The sequence below is a fragment of the Paroedura picta genome, chromosome 12 (genome assembly GCF_049243985.1).
Source record: "Paroedura picta isolate Pp20150507F chromosome 12, Ppicta_v3.0, whole genome shotgun sequence".
Classification (NCBI taxonomy): Eukaryota; Metazoa; Chordata; class Lepidosauria; order Squamata; family Gekkonidae; genus Paroedura; species Paroedura picta.
The window spans coordinates 51590856-51616670 of NC_135380.1; the positions used below are offsets into that span (position 1 = coordinate 51590856).

The 25815-nt window shown below is 53.9% G+C and overlaps 1 protein-coding gene across 2 annotated transcripts; it reads right to left on the reverse strand.

Moving 5' to 3' along the window:
- Window positions 1–394: 394 nt before the first annotated feature.
- Window positions 395–23484, reverse strand: GFI1B (growth factor independent 1B transcriptional repressor). 2 transcript variants are annotated; one of them, XM_077305635.1, is made up of 7 exons: window positions 23328–23484; window positions 13556–13697; window positions 10148–10297; window positions 7302–7543; window positions 5358–5495; window positions 4578–4743; window positions 395–2924 (listed from the first exon to the last, which is right to left on the reverse strand). In XM_077305635.1, exons 2-7 carry the CDS (start codon window positions 13674–13676, stop codon window positions 2746–2748), a joined length of 996 nt encoding a protein of 331 aa, XP_077161750.1. In that variant the 5' UTR covers window positions 13677–13697; window positions 23328–23484; the 3' UTR covers window positions 395–2745. The 2 variants fall into 2 exon arrangements, with proteins under 2 accessions (XP_077161750.1, XP_077161749.1); XM_077305634.1 differs by lacking the exon at window positions 23328–23484 and adding an exon at window positions 19914–20086.
- Between the last annotated feature and the right edge of the window lie 2331 nt (window positions 23485–25815).

The window sequence follows — 25815 nt, forward strand, 5'->3', positions numbered from 1 at the left end:
ATGGGACACAGAACAGAAACCCCCACGTGGAAGCAACCGGGAAACAAACCTTTTGAGATTTTCCTGCTTGTGGCTTCAAACAGCCATGAAAACAAAGCTAAACAAAACTGGGATGTGGTGACCCATGAAGTTCCTGGTTCAGAAGGTACCGTTACCCTGGCTGTCGTTCAGAGAAAGGACTTACGCTCTCAAAGTTACTCTCTTAAGAGCTTCTGGTTTCATAATGCTTAGCTAGTATTCCAGAACATTTCCAAATGCTTCAATGCCTTACATGGACAACGGTCTTGAAAGGTAGACCACTGTGAAGGTCTTTGTGTTTCAGAGGGCCATATGGCATGCGCACTCAGGGAATAATGTCTTGTCTCAAACGGACTAAAGCAAGGCAGAGGCAAGATTTAGTTTATTTAAAAGAATAATATTTTTATTTATTTTCAAGAAGGAAAATAACATAAAACAAAAGGCAATACAGAAAAAAAGAGAGAAATACTGAATACAAATTGAAACTTCATTCCTGTCAAAAGTAATTTTATTACAGTTCAAATCCATTATTTGTTATCAAGTCTCCAATTACATTATCATTTCACATAAAATTACAAACTGAAAATTTTACCACATTAACCCAAACTTTATTGACATTCTCATCCCCCCCCAAAAAAATTTAATGTTATTGGTTAATTTTTCCAAAATCAGAAATTGCCATTTTATTTCACCATAACCATTTACCTAATGAAATCTGTATTTTTCTAGTTTGTACCAAATATTTCTGGCCACTACAATAATGACGATTCACCCATGTTTCCTGCCTACATTGAGTTTTTCCATTCAAGAATAAATTAAGGAGCGCTAATTGAACTGAAAGTTCTAACTTCTCCCTTATAATGTTATCGATTTTTATTTTTAAAAAACAGAGGCAAGATTTGAACAGGTGACCTTCTGGTTAGTCACTGGACTGAATCTCTGCTACTGAGGGTTTTAGGTGTGTCTGGGGAGGAGTGATATACCAGCCCAGAATTGAATTAATGGATTTATTAATTCATTTTTAACTGGAATGTTTGTAAAAGTGTAATGGATCTATGTATTGTTCTGTTCGAGGAGGTCTAACAAAAATACAGTACTGTTGGTACAAATCAAACGTAAAATCTAGTGCCAAACCCTGCTTGCATATTTTCAAAATGATCACCATGAGGGCTAGAAACTTGAATGGCGACTCAGAACTCAGAAGGCCCAGTTCTCTGCCAAATTCTAGATATCAGCAAGAGTCAAGTGAGGATAGAGAATAAAAGAGAGAAAGTGCTTGTATTGGATGCAGATTGAAAAGCAGAGCAATTGTAGTCCTCATTTTGCCCCCCTCCCCAACCCGCTTAGGTCAGTCATTGATAGGAATGGAAATCTGCTGGACACAGGTGCTTTTGACGGAAGTCCAGCCAGGTGTCTGATTTGCTTTTTATGGGAGGTTTACAGATTCCCCTCGCCTTGGCAGGCGGCAGCCACAGAGGGAGCTGGAAAGCGAGAGGGATGTGGCCAACTGGCAGCCATAGAGCCAAAGTGGATGTTCTGTGGGGTTTAGGGTGACCAACCTCCAGGTGAGGCCTGGAGATCTCCCAGAATTACACAGCTCAGGTCCCCAGGAGAAAATGTCCCCATGGGATGACACCTGCTGAGGTCCCTCCCCTCCCCAAAGCTAACCCTCCCCCACTCCCAGCATATGCAGGTGTTTTCTGATCCACAGTTGGCGACTGCGGGGTTACCTGGCAGGTGTGTGATGTCATCACGTGGCAGCTCACTTATGGTGCCCATGTCAGGTTTCCAAGGCAACGGACATCCGGGGGTGGATGGCCCTTGCCCGCCTCTGTGGGGCAAACTGGACCGCCAGCCGCCTGCGACTTGTAATGGGGTTTGTATAACACAGTTATGGGTTCTCTCATCTCTCCTCCAATGCATAATGCTATTTTCCGGATCCACTTTTTTCCCTTTCAGGTAAATCAAGACACCTGTCAACGGCCATACAGATATTTACACACAACTTGTCTTTATGCTCCAATGAAACAATGCTCTCCCAGTTGGTTTCATGTGTACAACCGCCTTCCCTTCCTCTCCCCACAACAGACAGGTGGTGCTGAGAGAGAGATGGCACTGAGAGAGCTCTGAGAGAACTGGGACTGGCCCAGGGTCACTCAGCAGGCCTCATGTCTCAAAGCGACTTACATTTGCCTTCCCTTCCTCTCCCCACAACAGACACCCTGTGAGAAAAGTGTGCTGAGAGAACTCTGAGAGAACTGTGATTGACCCAGGGTCACACAGCTAGCTGCACGTGGGGTTGAGGGAATTAAACCTGGTTCTCCAGATCAGAGGCCGCCGCTCTTACCCACTACTCCCAGGGGGAAATGTTTGAGGCGGGCCCTGACTGGGGTGAGCAAAAGCAGGGCTCCTGGCCCTGGGCTGGAAAAACGCTGTGAATTCGGGGGGTGGGGCCTGGGTGGGCGGGGCTCAGGGTGGGACTATGGCAGGGTCTCAGGGCACAGACTCCACCCTCCAAAGCAGCCCCATTCTCCAGGGGAGCTGCTCTCTGCAGGCTGGAGATGAGGGGGAAGAGCTGAGGCTGCCACCCCTGGTTCGGAGGGACCTCCCCACGGCCTCTCCCTCCCTCTCTGGCCCTGCTGGGGAGAAGGTGTGGGGCGGGTCCCCCCCTGCCTTCACAGGCCCCCTGGATCTGTAGGCGGAGTCTCCAGAGGGGGCGTGTCCCTCTCACTTGAGGCTGTGCTGGCTCTCCCGATGCCGCCGTAAATCCACCTTGCGCTGGAAGCCTTTCCCGCAGAGCTCACAGGTGAAGGGTTTGAAGCCGGTGTGCTTGCGGCTGTGGGTGATGAGGTTGGAGCTCTGGCTGAAGGCTTTGCCGCACACCTGGCACTTGTGCGGTTTCTCCCCTGGAAGCCACAAAGGAACATCTCTCGTTAGCATTGAGGCGCATTTTCAAAAGGAGCATGAGTTTTGGCCCAAAATGGCCGCTTCAAAAAGCACAGGGGAAAGCATCCGAATACCTCGCCCCTCCCAAAGGGTCCCAACTTTAGATTTCAATAAGCTGCCCATCCGTCCCGAAAACTGTGGGACACTCACACTTTCCTGGTCTCCATCCTGGGTCCCGTCCGGGTCCTTAAAAGTCCCGCCAGCCGGAGCCTCCTCCCCGCCTGCCTCCTTGATCGGCAGGATGGCCGGCAGCGGTGCTCGGCCCTAGCTGGCCTGTGCAGGGGCCCGCCCTCGGCTCCCACCTCACCTGTGCCGACGCTGCGCAGGCAAATAGGATGGGAGGGGCGCACGGGAGGCGAGGTGGGCCCAGTCGGAGGGAGGGAGGCCACCACCGCGCCGCCACCACCGTGCCACAGTGGCGGCGCGTCCTGCCTTATGGTCCCTAAATTCTGGTCACCTTAGATTTCAAAGATGTGGGCCCTTGGGGGGGGGCCTCCTTGGTGGGTCAGAAGTGGAACCGGGACAGGAACGATTCTCCTGATACAACCCCTCAGAGACTGCGCTGTGCAAGAAGGAGGGCAGCTGCAGGCCTCCAACTTTATTTCTGGTCTACGCAAGCAAGAGTGTTAGGCCAGAGAGCCGAACCAGAAAGTTTCATGTACCAGAAATAGGCTAAACGTTGGCCCTATAAGCCGCTTTTCACCTTTAAAGCCCTAAACGGTCTAAGACCAGCATACCTGAGAGACTGCCTCTTCCCTTACAGTCCCCCAGGAAGTGCACTGAGATCTTCACAGCAGCATCTGCTCCCTGTCCTGAAAGAGGGGAAACTGTCCTCAGCCAGGGACAGGGCCTTTTTGGCGCTGGCCCCAGAAGCCATCAGGGCCCTGCGGGACCTAAATCAGTTCTGCAAAGCCTGCAAAATGGAGCTTTCTCACCAGGCTTATAGTCAAGGCCAAAAATAACAGCCACCATAGAAGCTGGCCTCTCTGCTAGGGGAGGGCGAGAAGGAGGTGGAAGATCGGCTCCTAGCAAATCTCCCCGCCAGAGATTCTCGTCAGGGATATGAGTGACAGAAATTTGGAAATGTTCTTAACATTTTAATCTTTGTGTAGGTTTTAATGCTGTTACCCGCATTTGGAAAGGTGGGATACAAATAAAAAATGGGATGATGAAGAATGTGGGCCATTCTGCATAAGTTCAAAGTAGCAGAAGGCTTGCAAATGGTAAACGCTACTAATTTGCCGTTCCGCATGATGTCGCACACAATCTGCAACAGTCCTGCAACACAAGCGCTAAAAAACTTGGTTGTTTTTCAAGAAGTCCCTTGGACTCGAACTTTGTTCTGCTGCTTCAGACCAACAAGGCGACCCACTGGAATCCATCTTTTAAAGGGCAGCAACTGTTGTGTTTTACCCCCAGTCTTCTGGTTGCTGCAGCAGGGGGCCATGGGAATTGTAGTCCGTGGACATCTGGTGAGCCTTGTTTGGGCACTGCTGCTTTAGTCCCAGGTGTGTGCACAGGAAAGCCTGCACCCAGGATTCAACTCTGTTGGCCTTCAAGTGACGTTCCTCTAGTGTTACTCCCCCCCCCCCATGCGCTAGGCTTCTCCTCACCCGTGTGAATGTAGGTGTGCTTCTTCATATCCGACTTCTGGTGGAAGCGCTTCCCGCAGTACTGGCAGGGGTACGGCCGCGTGTCCGAGTGGATCAGGAGGTGGGTGGACAGGGTCGAGGACCGCTTGAAGGTTTTCCCGCACATTTTGCATTCAAAGCTTCTCTCCTGAGGGGACACGAGACCCACAGAAGAGGTCAGACTCCTCGCCTGCTCAGGGGGAGACAAGGAACACCAGAGGGATTCTGGGGAGAGCCTGGGGTTGCCAGTCCCCAGCTGGGAGCCTGGAGATCTCCTGGATCTACAACTGATCTCCAGACTTCAGAGATCGGGCCTTCATTGGAGGGTGGACTCTATGGCACTGCACCATGCCATGGTCCCTGCCCCTCCTGACTCCTCCCTCCAAAATCTCCAGGAATTTCCCACCCTGCAGCTGGCCATCCTGCCCATGAGCCATTGGTTTTCGCAGGCTTCCTGTCTGGGCCACACTCTTTCTGCTTTCCCTCGGTCCTTTCCATCTCTGGGCCTTTTCCACCAAACCAACCTTTTACTCCCCTTACAGAAGCTGCAGTGTTTCTCAGCATTCTACTGCTGGCAACTTCACCCTTGGGGATGCCAGCCTCCAGGTGGGACCTGGGCATCCCTTGAAATTATAGCTCACTCCCAGACTCAGAATGGCCCACCAGGAAATCTGATGGGGGGAGGGGGAGATTTTTAAAGGGGTCTCTGGTAGGACCCGTTTGATCAGCCAAGGCCTGTGGCCTCCCTGCCCTCCAGCCCACCTGTGAGTGGATGTGTGTGTGCTGCTCCAAGCTGACGGCGTGCCCAAAGGTTTTGCCGCAGACCTCACAAGCGAAAGGCCGCGTGCCGCTGTGAGATCTTCGGACGTGGACCTCCAGCCCGTGGGAGGTGGAAAAGATCTGTTGCGAAACAAACAAGGACCGCAGGTGAATAAGCTGCTTTTCGAGGGACTTTCCTCTAGAGACAGGGTCCCCGCCCTCCAGGTGGGAATACAACAGACAAACACCGGGGCACCCAGTAAATGGAAAATACCAGAGGAAAAGGGAGCTGTGCAATCACGACTCTGAAACCATAGCAAATAACGCTTCCAAAAGTGCAAAATAACCATTTCTAAAGTAGCATCAAGACAATCACAAAAACCAAACCATACTGTAAATTTGTGTACAATAATAGAGCAATTCAACAAGTGTGATGCAAAAAATAATTCAGACAACAGTTCAAATTGTATTAGTGTAGACAAATCTACAGTTTTGCAAATGGGCTGCCCTCTCTGGGTTGGCAATCCCTGGCGCCTTGGAGGTGGTGGAGCTTGAGAGGGGCAAGAAGGCAACTCTCCACGCAGGCCGTTTCTCCAGGGGACGTGGCAGGGTGCCAACTTTCAGGTGGGGCCAGGGAACTCCCCGAAATACAACCGAGTTACCTGTATTCCTGGAGAAAATGGCTACCTGAGAATGCAGATGCTGTGGCTCCACCATGTTGGAGTTCTTGCCTTTACCCAGGTACCCCCCGAAAAAAAAATCTTCAGGAATCTCCCAACCCAACGTTGGTAACCATTAGGAACTGATCTCTGTCGCCTGGATATGTTGCAATTCTGCAAGAACTCCAGGCCTGCAGTCCTGTACCCAGCATGGTGTAGTGGTTAGGAGTCAGGTGAGCTGGGTTTAAGTCCCCATTCCCTCGCATGAAGCCAGCTGGGTGACCTTGGACAAGTTACGGCCCTGATAGTGCAGTTCTGACCGAGCAGTCCTCAGCCTCATCTCCTCACAGGGTGTCTCTTCTGGGGAGAGGAAGCGAAGGCCATAGTCAACCGCTTTGATACTCCTTCGGGTAGAGAAAAAAGCAGCACATAAGAACCAACTCTTCTTAATATCAGGGAGAGGAAAGGGAAGACGAATGGAAGCCGCTTGGAGACTCCTTTGGGTAGAGAAAAGCGGCATATAAGAGCCAACTCTTCTTCTTCAGAAATCTCAGGCTCTCTCAGCCTCACCCACCTCACAGGGTGCCTGTTGTAGGGAGAGGAAAGGAAAGGTGAATGGAAGCCACTTTGAGACTCCTTCAGGTAGTGAAAAGCGGCATATAAGAACCAACTCTTCTTCTCCTGTAATATCAGGGCTCTCTCAGCCTCCCCTCCCTCACAGGGTGTTTGTGGTGGGGAGAGGAAAGGGAAGGTGATTGGAAGCCACTTGGAGACTCCTTCAGGTGGCATATAAGAAACATGAAGGAGTCTCAAAGGGGCTTCCAATCGCCTTCCCTTCCTCTCCCCACAGGTGGGGCTGAGAGAGCTCTGACAGGACTACTCTGTGAGAACAGCACTATAAGGGTGTGTCTAGCCCAAGGTCACCCAGTTGGTTGCATGTGGAGGAGCGGGGAATCAAACCTGACTAGCCGGATTAGAAGTCATTGCCTTTAACCACCACACCAAGCTGGCTCTCAGGGCCCCTTGAAGGCCAACCGAGTTTCATTATGGGGATGTGCTTTTGCTTGCAGGCCCCCTTCTCCGGGATCTGCTTCCAGAAAGCTGTATCCAGAATTAAACTTGGCTGGTTTTCAAGGGACTCTGACTTTGTTCTGGAAAAGACTCTCTTCCATCTCACGCTAAGAAACCCTTTCCAGGACCTCCCCAAAGAGCCCCCCAAATTGAAAGAAGGAAGACGGTTGGCTGGGAAGGAAGGTGGCCCCAAGGGCCACGGGGCTCACGGACTCACTTTGTCGCATCGCACGCAGTGGTAGCTCTCCACGTCTGACGAATAGCGCAGGCTGTAATCGAGAGGGGGCTCCAGGCTCGCGAGGAGGGGGCTCCCATAGAGGCTGAGGGAACGCTCCAGGAGAGAGGAAGACACGGGCCGGTAGGCGTACGGAGGCTGGAAGGCATCCCAAGAGAAACTGGGCTTGGGGCAGGAGCCCCCCCGGGGCCCCCCCGGGCTGAAAACCCCGTCCAGCTTGAGAGCTGAGGCAGGAGAAGGAGAAAAAGACATATCTGTTGCATGACTCTGGGGGCCATTTCGCACGGCTTCAAAATAGCACAATGGTTGCTAATTGGAAACGCTACTAATTTGCCATAACCCACGACATCGTAGACAATCTGCAACAATCCTGAAACCGACCCGCAAAAAGCGCTTCGTTGTAGCGCTTTCAGGGGAATCCAGAAAAGTGGATTCACCCTCCGGATAGCGATACACTCCTGCAACCAATCTGCAACAATAGCGCTAAAGACCTGTGCGTTACCATTGTTGCGGGTTCTTCAAAGTCCCTCCTCCTGAGCCTGTCCTCCAAACTTCCGGCGAAGCTATCGCCATTTTTTTCTCTCCGAGCGAGCGGGGATAAACGCACCAGCGAGCCTCTTTCTGTTTAGAGGCTTCCCTGGCTTCAGTCCTTCACCTTTAGTCACTAAGCACAAACCACATAAAAGCCCGTTTGCTGAAATAAAGTCCCTTTATTTTTTACACATTAATTCAGCCAAAAATCGGGCCCGTGAGAGGGGGGGGGATTTTTTTTTATCACTCGGGGCAGCGTGCCAACGATCATACAATCAAACGACAGCTCACATTAGGCAGCTGGATGGGTCTCTCCGTAGCAACGAATCTACCTAGATTCGTTGCTATGGGTCTGTTTTTTTTTAAAAAAAACCTTTCTTAAAGGGAAAGGGGCTGTTTGGGAGCATGCCTACGGCTGCCCATTGGCTGCTTGACGGCCAGGGGCGGGACGAGCTTGGCCAATAGCGCTTCCTTTCTAGCGATTTCTGCCGAGACCGGAAGCCTGTGGGAAACGCTAAAAAACGCAACTGATTCCACTACAAAGGCAGGTATGCATAACGACGAATTCCACTATTTTAAATGGCGATTTTTCATTCCGCAAACAATTTGCAACAAAGATCCCCGTGCGAAAAGGCCCTGGGTTTCTGAATGGGCATCTTATCCGTGAGGGACTCTTCAACGGCGGCAGCAAGGCTTCAGACAGCCAGGGGAGCTGCCATTTGCAAACCGTGACAGCAAGGACTTGCACTCATCCCTTCATTTATTTTTTAAAATTTTTAAATGGAATCCTTGCACTCAGTCAGAGGCCACAGGGCAGGGAACATTAAAGCCCAGTGAGAATAGAAAGTGCCGTTTAAAATGCTTAAGCAAACATCAGAGGAAGGGGGGCCAATACGGGGGGGTGAGTTTGTTTTGTGTAATTTACATGCTGCCCTCCCCAGCGAACCGGCTCAGGGGGTGGGGAGGGGGGGGGAACGACATCCTATTACCAATATCTGTAAAAATTAAACAATTCATGAAATCTATACATTTAAATTTTCATATAGATTCCGGTCTTAAAACCAACAGAGCAGCGTCAGCATTCTTCATTCACCTTCTGCTCTTCCGGCGCCAGAGTGTCACCTGGGGCCACTTTTTGATAGGGAGGGCCTGCTATTTATTCATTTATTTATTAGACTTTTATCCCGCCACTCCCAGACAAGCTGGTAGATGTTATTCTTCCACCGGCCCCAATCCAAGGCCAGCTCTGAGTTGGGAAGTCCCTGCAGGTCTTGTGGGCGGACCCCGAGGGGGTGGGGCTTGGGGAGGGGCGGGGCTTCCGTGCGAGAGGAGGCCGGAGACTCCACCTGCCAAAGCAGCCATTTTGTCCGGGGGAGATCCGCTGCAACCCCAGCAGGCCTGCCAGACGACGCAGCATCTTCAGGGGCCAGTGAAGGGGACCCCGTTCCCGCCGCCTTCTCCACACTATTCTTCCCTACGTGGAGCAGCTAAACAGCCTCCCCGCTTGGTTTCCCCAGGAGAAAACTGTAGTGCCATTCTAGGGTTGTCAGCTTCCAAGTGGGGCCAGGAGATCTCCTGGGATTAGAACTGATCTCAGATAACAGAGATTCGCCCCGGGCTCCGCCCCAGATATCCAGGAATTTCCCAACCAGAGCTTGGTAACCCCACCCTGTTCCGAGCCCATTTGGGCCCCCTCCCCTGTACTTTTTAAGGAAGCAGTTCCCCGCAGGAGAAACCCCAAAACTACATATAAACAAGGTAATGTGAATTAAGGGTGGGACCCCAGAATGATGGCCGTCCCTCGCCTGCACAGCCTGGTCAACAGCTGCCCTCAGGACAAGGTGGGCTGACAGTGATGGGCTGGGGCATCTCACAGTGCAGGTGAAAGCTCACCTGTTCAAAGCTTTCCTGCAAAAAGAACATTTCAGCAAGCCAAAGACTGTATTCTTAAAACCTTCCTGGTGGAAAAGGCCACTGAGGCTCAGCTGACTTATGGCCACCCCCATCGGATTTTCAGGGTGGGAGACATGCAAAGGTGTCTTGTCACTGCAGCCCCTTCCAAGTATCCACTGGGGCTGGCCCTGCTGAGCTTCCCAGACCGGACAAAGCAGCCAGCCAGCCAGAGAGGACGGAAAGATTCTCTGTTCCGTTGTTTCTTGTACGCCTGGGAGCCTCTCAAAGCAATACTTGCTGACCAAGTCCATCCCACTGCTCCAGCCGGACTCTGCTGCCCACCTAGGGCAGCCCCATGGAAAGAGGACGCCTTGGGGGAAGCCCTGAGGCTGACTGGGCCTTACCTGGAGCTGGGGCCCCGGATGCGAGCGTCACGCCCGGAGCAGAGTTGTCCTCTTGGGTGGCTTCATCGGGCCCACCTGTCTCTTGAAAGGGGGAGGCGTCTCGCTCGCATGTGCCCCCAAGGGCCGCCGATGGGTGCCTGCCGTCTGTAGCTGTGCAATCAGAGCAGAAGAAAGCGAAAATGAGGACACCTTTATTCTTGTAGCCTGCCCTTCCTTGTTAGCTCCCGGGGGGGGGGGGAAACAGCATGCATGAAAACAATCGGTATACTCAATCATCAGCCCCCATTCCGTAGAACTTGGGGGCGGGGTCCGGATTGTTGGGGGGGGGGCTGCACTTCTTTTTGTTCCACTTGCCCTCAACCATAGGCCGGGTGGATCACGCTTTGTCATGCCGGCCCGGAGAACTGCTTCGAGTCTCGCAGGGCCCTGATCTCTTTGGGCAGAGCATCCCACCAGGCGGGGCCCAAGGCTGAGAAGGCCCTGGTGGAGGCCCGTCTCACCCCTTTGGGGCCGGGGAGCCTAAGCAGGTTTTGGCCTGATGACCTCAACGCTCTTGGGGGGGCATAGAGGAAGAGGTGGTCCCACAGATCGGCTGGTCCCTGACTGGAAGATCAGTGCCCAAACCCTTGAACCCAACCTGGCCTCCAGTCTGGAGCTAGGGCAGATGGGAGAGTCCTCTGACCCACAAGGGGTGAGCTGGAGGTGAGCTGGAATTCCAGGACATCCCCAGGACCCACCTGGAGGCTGGCATCCCTCCGTCCCCCTCCCAAGCAGACCTTTCCTCCAGGGGAACTGAGCCCTGTGGTCTGGAGATGGGCTGGAATTCCAGGGGATCCCCAGGCCCCACCTGGAGGCTGGCATCCCTCCGTCCCCCTCCCAAGCAGCCCTTTCCTCCAGGGGAACTGATCTCTGTAGTCTGGAGATGAGCTGGAATTCCAGGGGATCCCCAGGCCCCACCTGGAGGCTGGCATCCCTCCGTCCCCCTCCCAAGCAGCCCTTTCCTCCAGGGGAACTGAGCTCTGTAGTCTGGATATGGGCTGGAATTCCAGGGGATCCCCAGGCCCCACCTGGAGGCTGGCATCCCTCCGTCCCCCTCCCAAGCAGCCCTTTCCTCCAGGGGAACTGAGCTCTGTAGTCTGGAGATGGGCTGGAATTCCAGGGGATCTCCAGGCCCCGTCTGGAGGCTGGCATCCCTCCGTCCCCCTCCCAAGCAGCCCTTTCCTCCAGGGGAACTGAGCTCTGTAGTCTGGAGAGGAGCTGGAATTCCAGGGGATCCCCAGGCCCCACCTGGAGGCTGGCATCCCTCCGTCCCCCTCCCAAGCAGCCCTTTCTGCCAGGGGAACTGAGCTCTGTAGTCTGGAGATGGGCTGGAATTCCAGGGGATCCCCAGGCCCCACCTGGAGGCTGGCATCCCTCCGTGGCCCTCCCAAGCAGCCCTTTCCTCCAGGGGAACTGAGCTCTGTAGTCTGGAGATGGGCTGGAATTCCAGGGGATCCCCAGGCCCCACCTGGAGGCTGGCATCCCTCCTTCCCCCTCCCAAGCAGCCCTTTCCTCCAGGGGAACTGAGCTCTGCAGTCTGGAGATGGGCTGGAATTCCAGGGCATCCCCATGCCCCACCTGGAAGCTGGCATCCCTCTGTCCCCCTCCCAAGCAGCCCTTTCCTCCAGGGGAACTGAGCTCTGTAGTCTGGAGATGAGCTGGAATTCCAGGGGATCCCCAGGCCCCACCTGGAAGCTGGCATCCCTCTGTCCCCCTCCCAAGCAGCCCTTTCCTCCAGGGGAACTGAGCTCTGTAGTCTGGAGATGGGCTGGAATTCCAGGGGATCCCCAGGCCCCACCTGGAAGCTGGCATCCCTCTGTCCCCCTCCCAAGCAGCCCTTTCCTCCAGGGGAACTGAGCTCTGTAGTCTGGAGATGAGCTGGAATTCCAGGGCATCCCCATGCCCCACCTGGAAGCTGGCATCCCTCTGTCCCCCTCCCAAGCAGCCCTTTCCTCCAGGGGAACTGAGCTCTGTAGTCTGGAGATGGGCTGGAATTCCAGGGGATCCCCAGGCCCCACCTGGAGGTTGGCATCCCTCCATCCCCCTCCCAAGCAGCCCTTTCCTCCAGGGGAACTGAGCTCTGTAGTCTGGAGAGGAGCTGGAATTCCAGGGGATCCCCAGGCCCCACCTGGAGGCTGGCATCCCTCAGTCCCCCTCCCAAGCAGCCCTTTCCTCCAGGGGAACTGAGCTCTGTAGTCTGGAGATGAGCTGGAATTCCAGGGGATCCCCAGGCCCCACCTGGAGGCTGGCATCCCTCCGTCCCCCTCCCAAGCAGCCCTTTCTGCCAGGGGAACTGAGCTCTGTAGTCTGGAGATGGGCTGGAATTCCAGGGGATCCCCAGGCCCCACCTGGAGGCTGGCATCCCTCCGTGGCCCTCCCAAGCAGCCCTTTCCTCCAGGGGAACTGAGCTCTGTAGTCTGGAGATGGGCTGGAATTCCAGGGGATCCCCAGGCCCCACCTGGAGGCTGGCATCCCTCCGTCCCCCTCCCAAGCAGCCCTTTCCTCCAGGGGAACTGAGCTCTGTAGTCTGGAGAGGAGCTGGAATTCCAGGGGATCTCCAGGCCCCGTCTGGAGGCTGACAACCATGTTTCCCCTCCGAGTACTAAGCTTCTCAGATCTTGTGAATCCAGATCGGGCCATTCATTAAATAGAAGAACCAAATCCCTTGAATGCCCGCTGCACTTATAAGAGGGTTTGCCAGCTCAGGGGAGGGAAATTCTGTCCGATTTGGGGATTGAGCCTGAAGAGTGTGGGGCGTGGGGAGGGGAGCTCAGGAGGGCAGGAGGCCGCCCAGGCCAGTTCTCAAAGCAGCCCTTTAACCAGGAGAACGGATCTCTCTCATCAGGAGCTCAGTTGTAGCTGGATACTTCCTGTTGATCTTTTTAGATCTATAGTTTCAGTTTTCTTCTAAGTCAATATGTGATTTTATTCTGATCTTCTGTTACCCTGTTTTAAAATTACTGTCATTCAAGATTGATTGATTGATTGATATCCCGGGTTGGGCATTTCGGCTACCATTCCAGACAGCGCTTGAATTTGGAGGCAGAGTCTTGTGGCTCTCGGCTTTTCGTTTTAACAGCGCTGATTTCCCATGCTGTGGTACCAGAAGAGCTCTTAAGAAAGCTCCTGTGGACCTGTCCCAGGTGTGCTTTGCTCTTCCACAGGAGTTCCCTCCCTCCCTAGGATGCAGACCCAAGGCAGATGCCTGCAGGCTGGGTGGGAGTCCCGGTGCAGAATTCTGTCTCACGCAAGGCTGGGGGACATGAGAGGAAGGCAGATGCGGGCCGATGTGCTTGTGCCCAGCAGCGAGTGGCAGGGCAGGAGTGGGGCCCAAGTGGGATGGATCCATTGGCACATCGTCCGGCCTACCTGCAGGACAGGGCCTGGCTGTGGCCACACCCCACCCCGGCACGAGAGGGTCGTCATCTCTGGAACGGAATGGGTGATGCGAATGGGCCTTCTTACTCTTGACCAAGAAGGACCGTGGCATTTTCTGTTTACGGAGAGAGATCTAGGAAGAAGGATAGTAAGACGGGAAAAAGAAAAAGGAAAACCCACAAACATTACCCCTCAGAGTCAATGAATAATCTGTACTCCGCATTTGCTGCTAAACTGCAACGTGGCCTCTATTCTGGAGAACTGGATTTGGTTCCCCTGCATGCAACCAGCTGGGTGACCTTGGGCCAGTCACAGTTCTCTCAGAGCTCTCTCAGCCTCCCCTCCCTCACAGGGTGTCTGTTGTGGGGAAAGGAAAAGGAAGGGAATTGTAAGCCACTTTGAGACTCCTTCAGGCAGTGAAAAGTGGGGCATAAGAACCAGCTCTTCTTCTTCTAGTCCTGTTTCCTCCCATCCCAGTTTCACTTTGGTGGGGCTGGAACAGATTCTGCTGTGTCTTTGCATTGGACGTGACACCATTGTTCAGTCCCTCCAGACAGATGGAGAGAGATGTTATTTAGGCTATTTTCTTGGGGGGGGGGGGCGAGCGGATTGGCGGCCAGCTCCTCGGGTATGGGAGGTTGCCACTTGCTTGGCTGAGCCCTCCAGCGTGTTCCCTGCAGGCTTGTAGCTCAATGGATCTATCACCCAGAAGAAGGTGACTGTTGTGTCTGCAGACCTGCCGAACTCCGAGGCAGGATCCGGGCTCATTGTGCAATCGACCCATGCCTCACTAGATCCCCTCTGCGGGATCCAGTCAGTTTAAATGGAACCTGGCCAATAGTGTACACTGGCGGGAGGATCCATGGTTTGCCTGTGTGTGTGTGTGTGTGTGTGTGTGTGTGTGTATAGAAGTCGGGGTTGTTCAGGGGCTCATTTGGTTCAGTGCAGTACTTCTGGCACCAGGCTGGAGTCCCGATAAAGAGCTCAACCCCCTTCCGGCGTCATTTCGCAGTGACCTTCTCCAAGGCCACCCCCCTGGAACGTCCTGCCGCCCGCAGAATTCTCAACTGGACCCTATTTTGGCCCCCTCTCCCTTCCAACTGCTGAAATCAAAAGGCCTCTATTCTTCATGGGCTGCAATCGTGGAAGACAACCCCAAAAAACCCCACTCTATGGCTTTGTACCCTGCTGAGGCCCCTCCCCAAATCCTGTCCCCTCCCCCCAGGTCCTACTTCCAAAATCTCCAGGTGTTTCCCAACCCTTTGGGAGCTGGCAGCCATACTTTTATGGCCAGAGGCTGGGGTGGGTTTTCCGGGCTGGGTGGGTCGTTCGAGTCCCTGTCTACGTCTCGCCAGCAACTGGGCTGGCGTCTTCAGAGGGAGGGCAGACTTCGGCACAGAGCGATTCCCGTCTTGCCGGGTCCTTCCTCTGAAGGTGCCAGACGCAATTACTGACGAAATGTCAGACTGCACCACCCGGGAAGCCAAACACAACCGCCTGGGCTGTGCTATCCGTGTAGCACATGCTATGGCCCCCATGCTCCCAGGGGCCCCATGCACTGCCTCTCCCCACGGGGCAGGGTCTTCGCCTCTCTCCTCCCCCCTTTTCCACCTTTAAGGACACTCAGTCACGCCCCTTTCCACCGGGGGGGGGCGGGGATCCCTCCGCCCCCAGTCTGGCTGCTCCCACCACAATGGCACTCTGCTAAGTACTCCGTGAATACTTAAACCAGGGGTAGTCAAACTGCGGCCCTCCAGATGTCCATGGACTACAATTTCCAGGAGTCCCTGCCAGCATTCGCAGTTTGAGACTCCATTGAGGGCCGCAGTTTGAGGGCCGCAGTTTGACTACCCCTGCCTTAAACTGTCTCTGGTGCTCCAGGCCTGCGAATCCTTAAACCACTCCTGTGCCCTCCAGTCGTCCTCCCCCCCCCCCCAACTGCAAGTAACACAGTCAGCCGGCCAGGGCTGGGCTCTGCGCTCTGGAAGGCAATCCTGTTATCTGAAATTTGCATGGCTATTTGAATGTTCCGCTTGTAACTGCTCAGGGCGGAAAGAGAAAGCCAACGTCATGTACCCGGCTCTGGGAAACAGGTCCTCCGTTGGGATGCCAGCCTCCAGGTGGGCAAGGAACAAGACCCCAAACAAAGAAAGAAGCAGCTGACAAACGGATCTTCTTTATTCTGAGAAACCAAAAGAAGTGGTCCAGTTCACAGCCAACCTCCAGGGAAGGCCTGGAGATTGCTCACCGTTAGAACAGCTGTTGATGCTACAATGTCCATGGAGAAAATGGCTGCCTTGGAGAGGGAGCTCTTGGCATTATGCCACACTGAGAAGACAGCTGAGGAGAGCTGGCTTTTATACCCCGCTTTTCACTAGCTAAAGTGGCTTACAAACTCCTTTCGCTTCCGCGCCCCACAACAAATACCGTGTGAGGTAGATAGGGCCGAGAGAGCTCTGAGAGATCTGCTCTGCAAGAATGGTAACCAGGCCAAGGTCACCCAGCTGGCTGCACGTGGAGGAGGAGGAGTGGGGATTTAAACCCAGTTCTACAGATTAGAGGCCAACACCAGGCTGGCTTTTCTCCTCCTCAATCCTCCCTCTCCAGGCTCCCCCCTAAATCTCCAGGAATTTCTCAGCCCAGAGTTGGCAGCCCTAGAGACTCTTGAGGGCCCAGAGCAGGGGTAGTCAAACTGTGGCCCTCCAGATGTCCATGGACTACAATTCCCATGAGCCTCTGTCAGCAAACACCCAGATGGTTGGCTCACAAGAGGGTGGCTTCAGTCACAAGAGGACAGGTTCAGGCAGGTACCAAGGATCAAGGCATCTGACCTGCAGGTTTTTGAGATACAAAATCTCACTTTCTCTGATCATGGCCGGGGGGCCCTTTCTTCCACAAAAGTCGGCTTCCACACAGGTGTTCCTCTGAGCATGTGCCAGCCTGCAGCCGGCAACCCTGCCACCACCATTGGCCACAGAGGAACAGCAAGCCTAGAGCCAGGGCAGGGCTTGCCAACTCCAGCCTGAGAAATTCCTCAAGAATTGGGAGCACTACATAGATTTCCCCCAGAATCCTGTAGCATTTGCCTTCCAAAGCAGTCGCTGGCTAAAAGGAAAGTGATCTCCGTAACCAAGAAATAGGCTGCAGTCCCAGGAGATGTCCAGACCCCACCTGGAGGTTGGCGGAAGCAGAGAAGGACTCTGACAGCTCTGTTTATTCGAGCAGAAGTTGTGGCCGAATGGGGGCTGGTTATGAACCCGTTTTCACTTAGGGACAATAAAGAAGTTCACTGTGCTTCCCAGGCCGAGACCCTTCATGGTGTGGATCCTTGTCCATTGAAGCCGGCCTTTTCTCTTCCTCATGAGGAACACCCACAATGTTGTAAGTCACCAAAAGTGACCTTATGAGTGTTGTACTTTATGGAAGAACATGTATTTTAATTTGTATTATATTTGCTCTTAATTTGTAGTTCAGGCCACTGGGGAAATTTGTGAAGACGTGTTTGCCACCAGCCCACGATCTGGGATAACTCTGGCTTTGGGAAACTGTTGCCGGCTCATCGTGTTTCGTGGCCTGTCTGTCCACGTCCCTCTCCGCTTCCGCTCTCCTCGGCAGCTGGCGGGGCGCTTCCCCCGCTGCACCCACCTGGAGGCAGCAGGCCGAGCCAAGGGCCGCTCCTGGGTCGGGGGCTGCTGGAGAGTGCTGTGGAATCTGCGCCCTGCGGCAGCTCATTGGCCCTCTCTCTAGGGCCCCCAGCTCTGGGCAGGGATTTCTGAGGTGGCCTTTGGGGCGGGGTGGGGCGGGGTTACAGTGGATGAGAATGCTTGCAAGACCACCTTCCCCAGCCACCCCCTGAGGTAGGTAGACTGGTCTCTGTCTCCTGGAGATCAGTCGAAACTGCAGAAGGTCTTCAGCCACTGCCTGGAAACTGGCAACCCTACTGCTGTCAAGGAGGCCTGGGGACTTGTGCATTGCCTGTGTGCCCCCGTGTGCCCCTCCAGCCGCCTCTCCCGGCCTTGTTTGGGAAGGCGGAGCTGCCTCGGCTAGCACATCTTACGTGCATGGATCTCGACCGTGTGCAGCCCCTCCCAGCACGTGCCGGGGCCTTGGTCCACGGACGCCCACGGTGGCTGCAGGAATGACTTGGGGCTTTGCGTTCGGCAGTCCTGGCATGTGGCCAAGAGGATGCAGTTCTGGCTGGCCGGCATCCCTGCCCAAACGTCAGAAGCTCGAGGGCACTGATTGTGCGTGAGAAAAGATGCTATCTCAGGGCAGCGGAGGGCAAAGGGACGTTTATCAGCGGCCAGAGGTTATCCGCTATACAAGGAGCTATACAATGCCGGGTGCCTTTTGAACCCCACCCTGCCAGATTGTTTCTGATACTCAGCCTGGGGGTCTCATGTCAAAGACTGGGGTCTTGGGTCCTGCTGCACCATTAAGTGGAGTCCTCGGTTGGATTCCCCACTCCTCCTTCACGTGACCTTGGGTCAGTCAGTTCTCAGAGCTCTCTCAGCCCCACCTGACTTAGTGGGTCTCTACTGTGGGGAGTGGAAGGCCACTGTCAGCTGCTTTGAAACACATGAATCCAGCTGGGTGACCTTGGGTCAGTCAGTTCTCTCAGAGCTCTCTCTGTCTCGCCTTCCTAACAGGGCGTCTGTGGTGGGGAAGGGAAGGGAATGGGATTGGAAACCCCTTTAAGACCTGCAAGGCCTGCTAGGGAACCTTGGGTCAGTCAGAGTTCTCTCACAGCTTTCTCAGCCCCACCTGCCTCGCAGGGTGTCTGTTGTGGGGAGAGGAAGGAAAGGCGATTGGAAGCCACTTGAGACTCCTCCAGGTAGGGAAAAGTGGGGTACAACCCCCCCCCCTCTTCTCCTTCTGTGGAGTGCAGTGCCATCAAGTCCATCCTCCATGGTGGTCTGGGGAGGGGCTGTAATTCTGGGGGACCAGCAGTCCATCAACCCACCTGTTACTATTTAGCTGGGGGAGGCAGCGGCTGCCTTGGGGTGTGGCTGATGAGCAAGAGTCCAGTCCAGGAGAAGCTTAAAGACAACAGGACAGCCAGCCAGAACTCTCTCCCCCCCCCGCCCCCCATCAGGGACCCTCGCAATCTTGAACCTTGCTCTAATATTCATTGCAAGGGGCGGAATAGCAATAGGGGAATCCACAGACAGCAATTTCTGGCATGGTAAACCTCTGCTTATCGAAGGCGTGGAGACAAGACACTAGTCCTCAGCACCCCCCTGAGATGAACAAAAACTCTTGTGTTCAATGAGATTTACATCTGCAAAAATGCATTTCAAATTGTAGCATCAGGGACATGGAAAACCAAAGGAAGCGCCAGTTTAACGGAGATAATATCTGGCCATGGGCCATGTTTCTATTTATTTATTTATTTGGATTTTTATACCGCCCGTTCTTTACAGCTCTGGGCGCTTTTAAGAAGAGCTGGTTTTCTACAGCCCGCTTTTTGCTACCCGAAGGAGTCCCAATGTGGCGTACAAATACCTTTCCATTCCTTTCCCGACAACAGGACAGATGCCCTATGAGGTACATGGGGCTGAGAGTGCTCTGAGAGAACTGCTATGTGAGAACAGTTCTAAGAGAACTGTGACTGGCACGGGGTCACCCAGCTGGCTGCATGTGGAGGAGAAGTAGGGAATCAAACCCAATTCTCCGGATGAGAGGCGGCTGCTCTTTAATCGGCACACCAGGCTAGCTCTCAGGCTTACTGAGATCAACAGGAGAGTAACATCCCCCTGGAAGGCAAAGTGCTTGTGGCCAGAGAAAGGCAGTCCTTTTCCTGGGAGCAGAAGGGGACTCGAGAGAGGAGCTGTGAGGTGCCTGCTCTTCCCTATTTCATGCCTGTCGTTTCCCAAATCTGCAGACACTGTAGGGCTAGGCAGGGGCAAAAGGGTAGATGTTCAATGCACTAGAAACACAGCGGAGTTCCCAGGAGAGGCTGAGAAGGGGTTTTAGAATCCCCTTTCCCTTCCTCTCCCCACAAGCTGAACATTCACATGCCTACGGTGTCACTTTTGCCTCCTTCAAGTTGTCTCCTTGCGTTGCTGTGCATCTGGCACAGGAACCCCGACCCGATACCTATTGGAGCCAGCAAAATGGACAAGTCTCCTTGAATCGCACATCTGCCCCCACCCCCACCGCTCAAGACCATGCAACCTCTTGTGGAAAATGTCCCAGAAAGGAGATCCACGTCTGGAAGCCTCTCCAGATCTTTCTCAGCACAAGATCTGCTTTCGCTGTTACTGCTTTGTTTTACCAAAAGGATAACACTAAATAAGGTATCAGTTCTTTAAATTAAAAAAGGGTGATTTGGGGGGAAGGGAGTCACCTGTTTGTGCAGGACTGCAGTCAGCAAAAACTTGGGATTTCCCCCGCGTTGCTCAGGCAGCTGTTCTCTTTGCTCTCCTCTCTTTCTTGGACACTTTTTCCACCCTCTGGATCTCTGCTGGTGTCTCCACTTCTCCTTTCTCCCCTCTGTCCTTCTCCCCTCCCTTTGGTTGGCTCCTTCCCCTCCCTGATTTTTCAATCTGATTATTTGTGTCAAAATCTGGCACCCAGCAAGCAGCCAATGAGGACGCCCAGCCCGGGAGAACATTTGCTTATCAAAACTTCCCAGCACTTGGTCGTCTTGAAGCCACCACTGTCAGGTTGCTTAAGCGAAGGGTCCAGGAGCAAAGAGACGGTTGGGGTCTCCCCCTGGCTCTCTTTCTTTCCTGCCGGAGTGTTTGCTGGAGATATCGACTGTGCTCACATTCGGGAACCCAAAACAGAGAGAACGATTATTCATTTTTCGGGGCACGTCTCCTTGATGCCCAGATCCCACACGTGCCCACGGATTCAGCCAAAGCGTCCTCCCGTCTGTCTCAAATCCACAGTGGGAGGGGGGATAATAATTCTGACCTACCCCACAAAGCTGCTGTAGGGATCACTGAACCAATGCCTGTCAAATGATTTATTTTAATGTTGGCTTCTGTTTTATTATTTTCTTTTCCACCTTTTGCTCCAAGAGGGACCCAACACTGCTGACTTCATTTCCCTTTCCCCTGTTTTGTCCTCACCACAACCCTGCAAGATGGGCAAGGCTGAGAGTTTGTGACTAGGCCAAGGTTACCTAGTGATCTTCCAGGGCACACGAGAAGATTCAAAGCTGGATTTCCCACGTTCTCATCTGACGTTTGAGCCACTACGCCTCTTCTGAGTGCGTTACCAAAGGTGAATCATCCGCTCACCCTGGAAATGGAAGCTTATAATTTTGGGGAACAAATAGCTCAACATCGGGGGGACTAGAGATAAAAATTCACATAATACAGACACAACGCTACTAAATTATCTCCCTACAATTTCTGGTGATTACAGGATTATTGTTTTGCGTATGATTACAGCTGCTGGGCTAATGTATGCTGGACAATGGAAAGAAAATACCACTCCAAAGATCCAAGATTGGTTCTCTAAAACAGTGGCCCTCAACCCCCGGTCCGGAGACCGATCCCGGTCCGTAGATCAGTCGGTACCGGGCAGCGGCTCTTCTTCGTCCTCCTCCCCAGCTGCTGCCTCGGGGGCTGCCCTGCCACTCTGCCACTGGCTCACCTTTGCTGAGCCTGCCACAGGCTCACCATGGCTGGGGCTCCCCCTTGGCGTGGCACTGCACAGCTGCTGCTGGCAGCGCTCCCCAGCAGGCAGCGGGAAGTCAGGGGTGCCGGCGGGAAAGCAAGTGGAGCAGGGGCTCAGATGGCAACGTCCCTCGGCAAAAGACTACCCGCCCCCCCCTCGGGCCTCAGTAAAACTGTCAAGCGTTGACCGGTCCCCGGTGAGAAAGAGGTTGGGGACCACTGCTCTAAAACACGGGAAGTGTATGCCCTGATTAAATGAACAGCTTACCAAAATAAAAAAGAGGCAGAGAACTTGGATTCTAGCTGGTTTAAAGCAATACAAAAAATGTCAGCAATAGTATTTTAGGTTACAATCTTAAGGGTTTTTTAAAAAAAATAATGGAGCAATGTATTGTGTACCTTTTAGTTTTATATAAATAATAATCTCACTTCTTTATTAAAAACAAAATAAATGAACTTTCTCACACCCCCCCTATAAACTGGGCCCTTTTGAACTGTGCAGCATGTCAGAGTAGTTCCACCATGTAGGGAGCAGGAGGTTGGGTTGCCAGCTCTGTGTAAGGAAATCCCTGGAGACTTTGGGGGTGAAGCCAGGAGTGGGCAGGATTTGGGATGGGGAGGGGGTGGCAAGTTACAGTGGATGAGAGGTGTCCCGCACAGTGCCGGGGGTTGGACCAGATGACCCAGGCGGTCCCTTCCAACTCTATGATTCTATGATTCTATGAGGGACCTCAATGGATAATGTTATGGAGCCCCCCTTGCAAAGCAGCCTTTTTCTCCAGGAGAACGGATCTCTGTCACCTGGAGATTAGCTGTAAAACCAGGAGATACCCAGGTGCCACCTGGAGGCTGGCATCCCTAGCAGCCAGGGATAGAGAGACGATGCGTGGGGAGGAGGTGTGGACAGGAAGAATGGCAGACACCAAGGAGCAAAGACAGGCACATGGGAGGGAAGAACCAAAGAGGGAAATGGCAGACAAAAGCATGTGCAAGCATGACATGCGCTCCATTGTGGGGACTTATGGGAGACAAAGTGATACAATTTAGCCACATGAGCCCTTATTCCTCAAGGGCCAACCACAGAATGGAACATTTGTGGAGATTTGGGGGTGGAGCCTGGAGAAAGGAGTGTCTGTGATGTCATACAACTAAGGTTGACAACCTCCAGGTGGCACCTGGGGATTTCCTGCTATTATACCTTATCTCCAGATGAACATCATCAGTTCCCCTGGACAGATCGCCTCCTTCGGAGGGTGGAGTCTGGCTTTTTGTCCTCCTGAGATCCCACCCTGCCCCAAATCCTGCCCACGCCTGGCCGTACCTGCAGTCTCCAGGTATTTCCCAACCAGAGTTGGCATCCCTACATACAGTCAATCCTCCCAAGCAGCGATTTTCTTCAGGGGAATTGACCCTGTCATCTGGAAATCACTTGCAAAGGTCCCCAGGCCCCACCTGGAGGTTGGCACCCCTAAAGCCATTCTTCATTCTGCAGCGTTTCCTGATGGGGGCCAGATTCCCACCAGCCAGCCTGGATGTGGGGGTGGCGAGGACAGGACTGTGGGACAGACGTTTGCCCCCAAAGAAGTCAGCTGCCCTGCTAAAAACTACTCCCCCCCCCCAGACACCAGCCCTGCTGCCCAGAGCCTTTATTAGGCATTTGGTACAGAGGGCACAGAGCCTCTTGTGGCGCAGAGTGGTAAGGCAGCCGTCTGAAAGCTTTGCCCATGAGGCTGGGAGTTCAATCCCAGCAGCCGGCTCAAGGTTGACTCAGCCTTCCATCCTTCCGAGGTCGGTAAAATGAGGACCCAGCTTGCTGGGGGGTAAATGGTAATGACTGGGGAAGGCACTGGCAAACCACCCCGTATTGAGGCTGCCATGAAAACGCTGGAGGGCGTCACCCCAAGGGTCAGACATGACTCGGTGCTTGCACAGGGGATACCTTTACCTTTACCTTACAGAGGGCACAAAGCTGTCTAAAGCACCACAAAAGCCGGTAGCACAGCTATGCCCATCCGAAAGCGCAGTGAGCAGTTAAACAGAACGCAGATAAAATATTCACAACCGACCCACAAACCCCCATGAGAGCTTGAAGCTCCTCGCAAGTTTTGCTTGAAGTTATTTCTTTCAGATACCTGGAAGGTCAGCAACTTAGAGCACGTATTTGCCACCTCCTGGCATTCAACAGTCGGAATCTTTCTTTCTCCGGGAGACGGAATAAAAAAGTCTGCAACATGCTCTGTTATTTTGGGGATCCTCTTGGCTAAGAAATGCTGCCTCACACCGACAGTTAGATCCTTCTGGGCTTGCAAGATGAGCCCGACTAGTGGTGAGTCACTGCTGTTTGAAGAATAGCGGGCAGATTAATAGTCTAGATTAGCGATCCCCAACCTGTGGGCCACAGACCACATGTGGTCCTTCAACTAATTGGAGGTGGGCCCCGAAGGACGCCTTCTCCCCCACCCCCCAGCCCTTTACAACACACTGCATTGTTGTGGTGTGTCTGTATCTTATTTTGAAGGGGTGTTTAAACATTACCATAGCGACCAGAGAGCGTCAGGGCAGTGGTTGAGAGGAGAGGAGTAAACTACCCCCCCCCCACCGGGCCTCAGTAAAAGGCATTGAGGGGTCCCCGGTGATAAAAAGGTTGGGGACCACTGGCCTAGACGTCGTTGTTCCTGGTTTGCCGAGGTGGCAGCCACATAATGGACTCTGTTCCAGGGCAAGGTCTCAGTCCCTCCCTTTAGCCACAGCCTGTCCCGGCTGCCATGAACGCACGATGGGGAATTGGATCCAACAGAGCTGAGAAATATGGGGCCACAGAGTTCTGAGGAAAAGGGAGAGCAAAGAAGCAGGGAGAGCCCACCCAATTCATCCCCGCTTCAATCAGCTGTTTCCCAGTTTCCCGTATCCTTTTTAATTGTCTGGAGAACGTAACTCTCCCCTGAATTGCCCAGGGAGTCAGTGTTTATGCCAGGAGTATGAATTTTATGGACACTAGCAATCAAGCCCGCTGCAGCTAAATGCAGCGGGTGCTAGACCATGGAGCTCCCGGCATTCGTGCGGAGCACGGCTGCCGGGGCTCCGTTTGTCAGTGGGCTGACTGTGGTGAAGAGGAGGAGGATGGCTAGCCTTCGGGTGGGGCCTGGAGATCTCCTGAGCTTGTAACTGATCTCCTGGTAGGGATGCCAGCCTACAGGCGGGGCCTGGGGACTCTGCAGAATTACAGTTCATCTCCAGACTAGAGCTCAGTTCCCCTGGAGAAAGTGGATGCTACGGAGGGTCGACGCACTGGCATTGCCCTCCACTGAAGTGTTTATTTGGACTCTGCTTTTACTAACTGAAGCAGTCCAAAAGTGGCTTCCAAGCACCATTCCTTCCTCTCCCCAAAACAGACACCCTCTCAGGTAGGTGGGGCTGAGAGAGTCTGTGAGAACAGCTCTAACAGGACTGTGACTAGCCCAAGGCCACCCAGTGGGTTGTGTGTGGAGGAGAAGTGGGGAATCAAACCCGGCTCTCTAGACTGGACGCTGTCACTCTTAGCCACTGCATGGGGCTGGCTCTCCTTTTCTGGGCTTTTATTTTAATTGATGATGGGCTGGGAAGGTCCTGGATGTGGGGGTGTCGGTTGGGAAGGGCAGGGACCTCCTGGCAGCCATAAGATCCCTCCTGGGGAGCTCTCACCTGGAGCTCAGCTGTAATGTCTGGAGTTCTCCTGGATTCACCTGGAGGCAAGCAATGAGCAGAAAGTGCCTGGACAGCTGGGAAGCATCCTTCCATAAAGAGGTTAGGGTGCGAGCCCCTTTTGGAGGACTCTATGCATCCAAATAGGCATTGCCCTTATGAAGGGACCAGCAGAGAGAGATATAACAAAGCTAAGGACTAGAAATTAACCCTGCTGTATGTGAACTACAGCGGGCGCTAGTGGGCATTAGGTGGTTGCGGGAGGCCCCCACAAATGGCGGGCCCCCTCCCCACTCCCCACTCCCCACTCCCTGGCCCCCACTCCCCCCCAACTCATTTCCCCCCACCCCCTGCCGGCTTCATTGAGGGGCTTGGAACCCTGCGCTGGAGGCAGCCCCGCCCCCCACCTCTTGCACCTTCAGCGCAGGGGTCGTGCGAGCCCTGCGCTGAAGGCTGCTCATCCCCGCTCCCTCCCTCCCTCCCTCGGGCTGCAGCCTTTCCCCGGTGGCAGAGACGGTGAATGTCGTGCTGGCCGGCCGTCTGGGAAGGGCTTTCCCGTCTAGGAAGGGCCTCCCACCCCCCAGGCTGCAGCCTTTCCCTGCTGCCCGGGCAGCGCCGTTGCCAGCTCTTCGAGCTGGTGGCCGCGCTGCCTGAGCAACTGGGGAGTGGGCAGGTCAGGAGGCGCTTTGCGGCTCCTGACTCGTCAGTTCTGGGGCCAGCGACCGATTGGTCGCTTGTCACTGGACTGACACCCGGAGGGCCCAATCAGCAGGCGCGATTGGGCATCCCGCTTGTCACTCCGGGGCAAGGGGCCAGTGGGCACCCTTCGTCATCCCGAACAGGGCCCTCCTCGAGGGCCCTTACTGTTTTATTTATACCGCTCCCGCGGAGTGGTTACAGATGTTTTTCTATGGGTCGCCAGTCAGATCTCCAATAGCC